This window comes from Lutjanus erythropterus, chromosome 24 (assembly GCF_056507025.1).
Source record: "Lutjanus erythropterus isolate fLutEry1 chromosome 24, fLutEry1.hap2, whole genome shotgun sequence".
Taxonomy (NCBI): Eukaryota; Metazoa; Chordata; class Actinopteri; order Lutjaniformes; family Lutjanidae; genus Lutjanus; species Lutjanus erythropterus.
In genome coordinates, this window is record NC_139340.1 from 5,148,194 (window position 1) to 5,158,801 (window position 10,608).

General features: G+C 39.2%; 1 protein-coding gene across 1 annotated transcript; it reads left to right on the plus strand.

Annotated features, from left to right (window-relative positions):
• Nucleotides 1-7,006: 7,006 nt before the first annotated feature.
• Nucleotides 7,007-8,377, plus strand: LOC146304569 (ADP-ribosylation factor-like protein 4C). Its single transcript, XM_084713389.1, has one exon. The coding sequence runs from the start codon at nucleotides 7,518-7,520 to the stop codon at nucleotides 8,100-8,102; it is 585 nt and encodes a 194-aa protein (XP_084569515.1). The 5' UTR covers nucleotides 7,007-7,517; the 3' UTR covers nucleotides 8,103-8,377.
• The last annotated feature ends 2,231 nt before the right edge of the window (nucleotides 8,378-10,608 follow it).

Consider the following 10,608-nt stretch of genomic DNA (forward strand, 5'->3'; position numbering starts at 1 on the left):
TTTAATGATGTTAGAGTGTTTAATATTGGATTGAACTATCCTAACTATTTTTTTCACATATCCTTGTATTAGGCTGGCTTATTTTTTTAGCTTCACTGTACTTCTTTTCATCACAGGCCTCTGCATTTGCAAGGGCAAACTTCAGCAAACACACCTGGGGATTCAATGAATGCAGGACCAACACTGAAATATACTTTGTAAGACCACAACTTTGAGTTTTAAGAGTTTTTATGAGTTTTAAAAGAGAGCAATATTTGGCAAATTCAAGAACAGTTTCTCTTCAGAAAAGAAGTTAGCAAGATAGAGCGTTGAAAAATTCTAAATACAGCATTTATTTGTTTTTGGGGACTGCTGACCCTGGCTAAAGCAACACATTGCTTAGCCAAACTACCCTTTTAAAGTTTTTTAAAGTTACAACAGTGGAATACTCTTTGTGGCTATTTATTTTATAATTTGCATTATTTTTGCAACCATTTTTCATAGTGTTTTAGGAAATAATTCTGACAAATATTTTGATATTAATGTCAGTCAGCCTTATACTGCACATCCAGCACATGGTATTGTTGTAATGTCATTCTTATAAGCTAGGCTAGCAGTTTCCCCCTGCTTCCAGTCCTCGTGCTAAGCTAGGCTAAACAGGAGCCACAGCACGTCTGTACCAGAGGTGAAACTGATCCATCTTCTCATCTGACTCAGGAGACAGATTCCTCAGAGATGCAGCAAAAGGTTGATGAATCCTTTCCACCTCCATGAATTTGCAAATCATGATGCCCCGACTGTGATTCTTTCTGCATAAGAGCGCTCATTAAACGTCTGTGCACCGTGTGTGATGAATGCCGCACAGACAATACAGCGGATTCCTTCATGTAAACACATCCAAATATCACGCGTGAATGCACAAACGAGTCCATGTGCTAATGCATGCACAAACACCACACATGGGTGCACACAAATCCTGCTTTGTATGCTGTGTTTCCACACACACACACACACGCTGTAATGTGCTTTAATTAAAGCCGATAATTATTCACCCTCAGAGGACGGGCCACCTTGACAGAGTCGTCCTTTGCCTCTCGATGAGTAACCCTCAACATTCCTGCTCGTCGCCTAGAAACAACTCAAAGCTCAGTATCTTTTTATTATAGTGTAGCACTATTGTAGTGAACAAGGTGATAACACTCTTTATTGAGCTTTAAAGGAGATGATATTTTAAAAAGAGTGTATAAATGGTAAGCGCACCCACTCATTGTCATGGCACGCATCTGATTTGCGCAGGAAGAAACACTCACATGGATATAAAACAGATTCATCTCCATAGTTGCCTAAACTGGTGTTTTCTTTCAACAAGATTATGTTTGTGGCCCCAAAATACTCCAGCACAACCACCAAATCACAATCTCTTCTTTCCCCCGTCCTCTCTGTATGTCCACAGAGTCACTTTAAATTACATGTCTCAACATTGACAGAGAGACTAATTAGCGTGCAACAAAGAGTCGAGGACAGTTGGCTCATTTGTGGGACACTGCTGCAGACAGGTTGAGAAGCAGGAGTGAAGATGAATCCACTTTTTAATCCTAAAAGTTTGAAACAAACTCTGAACTCCTGCCAGTAGAGGAGTCGGCATCAGAGCGAAATCAGCGTGACTCTTAGTCTGTCCCCAGCTCTGTCCCCCAAAGCTCCCTGGCTCTCTCTCTTTTTTTTTTGTCTTTAAATCAATCAATAAATCAATAAATTGCACTAAACAACAGCTGGAAAAACTATTAAATTGTATTATAAATATTCATCTGTTACATTATTAAATCTGCATTTAAGCTTCTTAAATGTGAATATTTTCTGGTTTCTTTACTCCTCTCTGACAGTTAACTGAATATTTTTGAGTTGTGGACAAAACAAGACATTTGAGGACGTCATTTTGGACTTTGATCAACATTTTTCAGCATTTTCTGACATTTCATGGACCGAACAAATAATTAATCAATTGAGAAAATAACTGACCGATTAATTGATCATGAAAATAATCATTAGTTTCAGCCCTAAAAACACCATATTTGGCCAAACAATTTCACCATATTTTATACTGAGATTGTCCAAAAGTAATAGAAAGTAATCAAGTTACATTACTGTTTTATTACTTTCTTATCACCCTGCATGACTCCTGAAGTTTGACATCCTGCATGTAAAACAAAATTTGAAAGACGCACCTTGTTCAGACATTTAGATTTGAACAGTCTGAGTCAATAACTGACTGATAACAAACTGTGTAGCCTATAATCAGAGGACCACAGGTGTTATTTTGCTAATATACGAGTCTGTCTTCCTGTCCATCAAAACCAGACAATCACAGAGATGTGACAGGAAATCAGCAATTTTCCACAACGTTCTTTCCTTCATTGATTTGGGACAAATTGGACAGCTCCGAGGCGCTGTTGAAAATGCAAAACAGGTGGCGAGATGAGATGAAAAGCTCCGGGATGAGCCGGCCCGTCGGTCTGTTTCATCTGCTGCTGTTGTGGGAGATTTTTGGAGAATATGTGGAAACAGGCCAGGCTGCTTTCACCTCGTGGGTCTGGAGAATGTGAAGAGCCCTCGAAAGATAAAGAAAGCACAAAAATAAATCACGCCTCGCTCCTGCAGAATCTGCATCGCTCCGGAGCCACAGGGGTGTTTAGTTGTTGTCATGTGGAAGCCTCATGAAACCCTTGGTCATGGTGATAATCACAACCTCAGCTGAATGAGTGTTTGTTTCACTGTAAAAACCAACAACAAAACACTATTTGCTTTAACTTTAAGAAAAAAAGTTAGTGTTGGGGCTGCCTTAAAATTTTAAGTTGACTGAATCTGAAAATACAAGTTGAGGTAGTTTTGTAATGACAAAAAACAAAAACACTTTTCTAGTCAAATAAACTTTTGCAGTGTTTGTTGTGTGGGTAACATTAGTGGTTTGTCTGTGTAGATAAAGTTACAGGTTGGCCTGCGTAGCTATCAGTTGGTTTGTGTAGCTAACGTTAGCGGCTGTTCTGTGTATGTAATTTGAATGGTTGGTCTCGTGAGTCGAGTCCAAGTCATGTGACTCAAGCCCACGCCTCTGGTCTTAACAAAAGCAAAGGCAAATTTTTTTGTACAGCGTGTCTGAGGAACAAAGACAATCCTTTACTGTACAAAAGTCAAAGAAAACACCATATACTTTAAGAACAAAGTAAAGAGGAAAACATAAATGAAAAATTAATAGGTCGACAGTTGCATTGTTGTAATACATTTCCTTAAATTTAATTAAGGAAATAGGATCGAGGTAAGGAAAAATAATCAGTTGCAGAGGAGGAAAACAGGCCAGTTTATGATTTCAACTATAAAATTTAAACTCTTACTCTTCATTAAAAACACAGAATCTGAATTTCTCTCTTTTTTCATTGAAATGCTGAACTCTTGTCACTTCCTCACCCTTTTGCAGATGGTTAAACAGCTTATAAAGAAGCATGTTTTCTTTTCTTTTTAATCTTTTGTCTTGTATCCGAGGAACAGCGAGGAGACGCTGGAATAAATTAGAGGTAAATCAGTGAAGGAGGACGAGGAGGCTGTGGGGGCGTCAGGCGAGGGACGTTCAGGTGACTCAGCCTTGTTAGAGACAAAGAGACGAGGGGAATTAGAGTGGGCTGTGGTCTCATAAAGCCAGGTTGTGTGTCTGTGTGTGTGTATGTGTGTGTGTGTGCATGCATGTCCACACCCATCTTATAATTTGTTTTATTGATCTCACACACTCATTAGCAGGGAAATCAATGCAGGAGGAGGTCAGGGAGAACAATTAGTGAGGTCTTGATGACTCAGGTTGTGTTGTTGCCGGTGTGTATTTGTGGGTGTTCAGGGACTGGTTTTCCCTTTTCTCGCTTCTTTACAACAAATACTAATTCTTCCTAAATGCTTTCCTTATTCCATTCTGGTGTTTTCACTTATTCTGGCAAATTAGACTTCTTTAATTTGTGTTTAGCTTTGCTGGGAGTTTGCTGAGTTTGCCGAACTTGTGCAGATAAAAACAGCTGCAAAAGCAGTGAAACCTGCTGAAATGGGCAGCTGCCTTATATTGAACTAGAATAAGGTACTTTTTTTTTTTGAAGAGCTAAATTTCAAAGATGTTAAAGGAATAGTTTGGTTTATTTGGAAGCAGCTGGAGTGCGGGTGCAGGAAGTTAAGTAATGTGCAATGTGGACAGGGTCAGCAGCAAAATACACCTAAAAGCACAATATAAAGTGTACTTTATCATATTTTCACCACTTTACTTTGCTGTCAGACAGCCTTTTTTCTTTTATATAAGCCAAATAACTCTCTTCAAACCAACCAAACTCCAGAGGTGAAATCAGCAGAGGTGGCAAAAGTCCACACATTCTTTACTCAAGTAGAAGCACAGACACTTGAGTTAAAAAAAAAAAGACTGTGGTAAAAGTAGAAGTACTGATTCAGCTGCTTTACTCAAGGAAAAGTGAGAAAGTCCAGGCGCTGAAATGAACTCCAAGTATAAAAGTAAAAAGCTCTCCTTTGAAGGACATTATTACTGACTCACTGAAGGTCAAGTGTCTTTTTCACCGTGTTAGTTTTTTGTTTTGATATGTCTTTTCAGGTTTTTTTTTTAAAATCTTGTTGCATTTTTATGTCTTTTTTCTTTTTATCCTTGTGTTGTTGTTTTTTTTAATCTTATTATGCCTTTTTTGTCTTATCACATCTTTCACATTGCTTTTCATCTTGTCAAGTCTTTTATGTAATTTATTTGTATTTTTATGTCATTTACATCTGGATACATCTGTTGTTTATACTATGCACTGATGGATACACTAGGAGTTGTCTTTTATGTGTTACTGTTTCTTCCATTTAGGTTGAAATCAGTCTTGGGAATGTGGCGCACAATGATGCAAAATTAAAAAAAAAAAAATCAATGATCCAACTCAGATGCATTAAAACTAAAGTAATTAGCCTGTTTATAAAATGTAAAGAGAAGAAAGTACAGATATTTGTAAATGTAGGGAGTAAAAGTAGCAGGGACATTTGGATCCAGCTGACCATATTTTTTCCGATGTTTTTTTTTTTTATATTTTGCTTCCGACCGAGCCATCGATTCAGTTTGGCATCAAAGGCCACGTTGTGTGTCAAACTGAAACAAACTGGAGACGTTAATTAGCTGTGAGTTGTGTCACAAATCCATACTACACACCACGGATGGATTACTGAACAGGCCCAGAGGGACACAGACCAGCTACAAACAGACACATAACAACGACGCTAAATAACCACAAAGAGATGCACCATGGGAAAAATATGGAGTGAAACTAAGTCGAATGAGTATGATCTCATTTTGGCTTCTGAGGGTCCTGCATGTTTTCCTGCCTTACTGATGAAATACATGTAACAGAAGAGTCAGGGGGCCGTCAATCAAGTCTGATCTGACCACGCCCACAGAGGTGTAATCAGCTGCCAGAGGTGAAAACACCTTTGTGTGTGGACTGTTGGTGTTAATGACAACCTCTCTCTTCAGACCTGAGACCTGGACACGAACAAACAGAGGAGGGATCCTTCATCCAGGCCTGACAGACCTGCAGTAAGTTCTGTACAGACTGTTCAAACTTTGAAACTCTGAACTTTAGTGCATTGATGCTGCTTAGTTTGCAGAGAATCTGATCTTTTTGTGAAATATTTTGCTGCCATCTAGTGGAGGTCTTGTTACAGGACCACATAAAGGACCATGCCACTGTCAGGGCATGTTTTACCTGATACACACAAATAATGAACACGAATCCTTTTTCTTTTTGCTCTGTTGATTTGTGATTTATTTTCACATTTCACTTGAAAAAGACACTGGCCATTATTTAAGTGTTGTATTTTCATATTTGGGGGACTTTTGGTTCAGAAAATTGCTTTTTACTTATTTATTTTTTAAAATACTTTATTTATTGACACATACTTTGCTCACAATGCTACAAACTCTTATCATTGGGCAGTATCAGTTACATCAAGACAAAGAACATGCTGAAACATAGGCATCCCCCACAGGTTTGATATCAATATTAATCAATTAATTAAATTATAACAAAAATCATTAAACTAATAATCGTCATTACAAAAGAAAATAAATGTAGAAATAAGAAATAGAAAATGTTTTTGTTGAAAACCAATGAATTACATTAATATACTTATAATATACTTTAATGAAGAGAAGGATAATCACTGCCAGATATTATTACAACTGTATGTTTTGAGGCTTATACGGATAATCAATAATATAAAGGTGTAAAATACTGTTTTCTCTTTATTTTAAACTTAAGTATGTATCATTGGTACATTCACAAGTGTTCACAGTTTCTGCATCATCACTGGTGAAAGTGTTTGCATCTTTTTCATATTTTTTCAGCTTCCATTGATGATGTACAGGATATTAATCACAGGACAAATGGTGGTATAAAGATGTTTTGCTTAAAAATGTTAAAAGGTTGCTGACCTTTCAAAGATTAGATTTGTTTGCAGCATTAAAAACAGCTGAATAAGTGCTGTTCAGTTTTTCACTTTTAAAAACTTTGCATGAAAAACATGAAGTAAAGGAGATAATTAGTTGTTGATAGAAAAGTTGGCACATATTTTAAAAAAGGGGGGAAATGTTTAGGTTAAACCCTAAATAGGCAGAGTGAAGAGATTTTTTTGCTTTTCAGAAGACATTGCAATGATTGTGTTTGATTGTGTTTGCAGATTTGTGGTGTTTTGGGTTTTGTGTGTGAGTTTTTGTACTGAGGTTTGGAGTTTTAAGAAAACGCGTCATGCTTTTTCATATGACAAACTATCATTTCAGCATGCAGTATAGCAGTTGGGTAGTTAGTATGCAGTTAGGGAAGGTAGTTGTCTGATTTCACCACTAGGTGTCATAGTTTCAGCAGGTCAGACAGCTCAGTGCGCAGAGGAAACACTGAAATCACAACATCAATGAACATCTTTCAAAATAAGATCCTCTTTCTCCTCTCTGGCATGTTTTTTTTTTACATATGATACTTTTATTTTTGAGGCTCATTGCTTAGCAGGAAGTCTTATTTTGTATTTTTCTGCCAGAGCTTAACGTATCTGTTATGACCCACGCGTCACACACCATCACTCGTGTGTGTGTTACTACATGAAGGCAGCCGCTGCGCACTTGTGGGCACATGCGCCGCTGCAGAGACACGATGTGACATTCAGCCGCGCGTAATTTGCGCATTTGGAGAGCGGTGCGCACGGTAGATGCACCGCCGTGCGTGTGATGATTTCGGATGTTTCTGGACGCCTGATGCTGCTGGAGTGAGTCCAGGGATGCTGCGGCTTGTCTGGCTGCCGGAGTGCCTCCGCGCAACGAGGGGCTGCGCCCTCCACATCTGCTGAGCAGGAGCGGAGAGGATCAGGCGTTTATTAGGCTCTCTAACCCGCGATGGAGCCCTCCTGGGACATTTAAGCAGTGATATCGCTCGCTGCCGGAGCTGAGGGAGTGCGCACTGTTCTCCTTCACACGCTGCAACATGGGGAACAGTTTCACCAATCTGGGTGCCTTCCAGTCCCTGCACATCGTCATGCTCGGCTTGGACTCTGCGGGTAAAACCACCGTGCTGTACCGGCTCAAATTCAACGAGTTCGTCAACACGGTGCCAACCATCGGCTTCAACACGGAGAGGATCCGGCTGGGCGGCGCAGGGGCCTCCAGGGGCATCAGCTGCCACTTCTGGGACGTCGGGGGCCAGGAGAAGCTGCGGCCCCTCTGGAAGCCCTACAGCCGCTGCACGGACGGCATCGTGTACGTGGTGGACTCCGTGGACGCCGAGAGGCTGGAGGAGGCCCGCACCGAGCTGCACAAGATCACGCGGTTCTCTGAGAACCAGGGGACCCCGCTTCTGGTCATCGCCAACAAGCAGGACCTGCCCCGGGCGCTGGATGTCGGGGAGATCGAGAGGCAGCTGGCCCTGGCCGAGCTGAGCCCCTCCACCCCGTACCACGTCCAGCCGGCCTGCGCCATCATCGGAGAGGGGCTGGACGAGGGCATGGACAAGCTGTATGAGATGATCGTGAAGAGGAGGAAGTCACTGAAGCAGAAGAAGAAGAGGCAGTGATGATGATGATGGTGATGAGGGAAACAAAAGCTATGATCAGTATTCCAGGATGGACTCCAGAGGGATTAAACAGCAGATAAAACCACCATGAAGCATAAATATCATTATTGATCACCATAGAAACGTTGCAAGTCTTCATATATGACGGTAATATATTTATAGTGATGCTACATGAGCTAAAAAATACCAATATTGTCACTGAACTCATCAGGATCTGTATGATAGTAGGGGAGACCGGGGACAGTAGTAACACTTTTGAATGATACTGGATACTTTTTCCTCAAATGTCTTGTTTTGCTTAAAACACGCTGAGTATTCTGTCATGAAGGAGTAAAGAAACCAGAAAATATTCACATATGAGGAGCTGGAATCAGAGAATTTTGCCTTTTTTTCTTTAAAATATTACTTAGAGTGATTAATCAATTTTCAGAATGGGTGATTATTAATTTAATAGTTGTTTAATGATCAATTAACTGATGTATTGTTGCAGCTCAGAGCACTGATTAGTCCATAATCATCATTTTTGATCAAGAAGATCCAAGAAACCAGGAAATATTCAGATTTAAGAAGCTTGAATTAGAGAATTTGGACATTTTTTCCTTCAGTATGGCTCAAAACGATTAATAGTTTAACAAAATAGTTTGCGATTGACTTAGCAGTTGACAGCTAATCGAATAAGCAAAGCACTTCCTCAAGTAAACTTGAATTCAGAATTCTCAGAGTCAGCATTAGGGCTGCATCTAATGAGAATTTGCATTTGCATTTCTGCTAATTCTCAATTAATCGATTAGTTGTTTTGGTCTATAAAATGTCAGGAAATGGTGAAAATGTCAATCAGTGTTTCCCAAAGGTCAAGATGACGTCCTCAAATGTCTTGTTTTGTCCACAACTGAACAATATTCAGTTTATTGTCAGAGAGGAATAAAGAAAACAGACAATATTTACATTTGAGAAGCTGAAATCAGTAAATTGGGGTATTTTTTTTTCTGCCAATTGCAGTTGATTTAATAGTTGACAACTAACTGATTTATCAGCTATTCATTGCAAAATAAGAAAAAAAAAAAACTGTTGCAACTGTTCCTACATGAACGGTTTTAGCATGTGGACTTGAAAGCAACAAATGCAAAAACATCAATAATATCTACAGTATAATGAAGGCTAACCAAAAAATAATTGTGCTAAAAATGTTACTTTCTTACCTGAAAATCCTGTGGATCATAAAATCCACAATGCAAAATTGAGGACATCGCTGCAGCACTTCTGTTACAACTAACCCTTGTTACAAAACTCCCTGGTCTCCCCTATATGAATGTTATAGAGAGGCATAATGAAAGAAAATCTGCCTAAACTCCATTTAACATTTTTATTTGCAGAGAATAGATAATCTTATAATATATGAATGACATAGATTAACAAAACAATCATTATAATCTAAAATTTATGGCAAAATATTGTAATATTGATGGCTTGTCTCTATAAACGAGTCCCTGATGTAGGAATATAAATAGGACTGTTGGATTAGGGACGTGTAGATGTTTTATAAAGTGTATGGATGTACTGGCAGAGCCTCCTGTTGCTGCCGAGTCGTGCTGTGCACAGACAGACAGGCTGGTGTAAATGTGATTAGGGATGCACTGATGCACAGACTGGCGTTCAGAGCTGTGAGATGGTGTTACGCCAAAGATGATTCCCCTGAGAAGACGAAACTCTCTCCCTCTTCCATCCTCCATTGTTTTGTTATTTACCCATTTCTGCCGACGTGATGAAAGAAGGAAAGTCCTTTCTCAGGATAATGGCTTGCTGATCTCAAAGTGATGAGTAAGTTTTTTCATTATTTTGGGATGGTGACTCATTATTTCAAGATACCAGCTCATCATTTCTAGATAGAAACTCATTATTTTAGTTTTTTTGTTATAATGACTAATAGGATCTCCTTTTTTTCATCACGCTGGTTGAAATTGGCTTCCATAATTTGCAGTTTAATTTATTTTGAGGTGAAAAGTGTTTGGTTGAGACAATGCTGGAGGGTTCAGTCTATAGGAATATTTTTTCAGTGTCCATCTTTGTAGCATTGTGACTCAGCAAAGCAGATGGAGGATAAAAAGGGCTCAAAGTTTGTTGCTCACATGTAAAGACAATAATAACCTGTATTTAAAAAAAAATGTCATGTTGCATTTGCAGAAATATGAAATTTTAGGAAGAAATCTGACTTATTTTGCACTTTTTCTAAGTGGCGTGTCTTAACCCGAGAAACCATCTTTGATCATACCTTCTTCAGAAGCCATATTGGAGGTCTTGAGCTCTGTGAACAGCTGACTTTGTGCGCACAGAACTCAGCAGATGTCTGTCTGATTTTGACTGTTTCAACATTACACGTACATGTAGCTCTCTGTTTTTAGCCTGGGTGCAGCATGACCGCCTTTCTTCCAAGAAAAGTAACACGTAGTTGCTAAATAAGTTGCCAGTAGACACCGTGGGTTAGTTTGGAGCTGCATTAACAGCATTT

What these genes read in the sequence shown, in the direction of transcription:
- LOC146304569 (XM_084713389.1), top strand. Translation starts at nt 7,518, where the DNA reads ATGGGGAACAGTTTCACCAATCTGGGTGCCTTCCAGTCCCTGCACATC.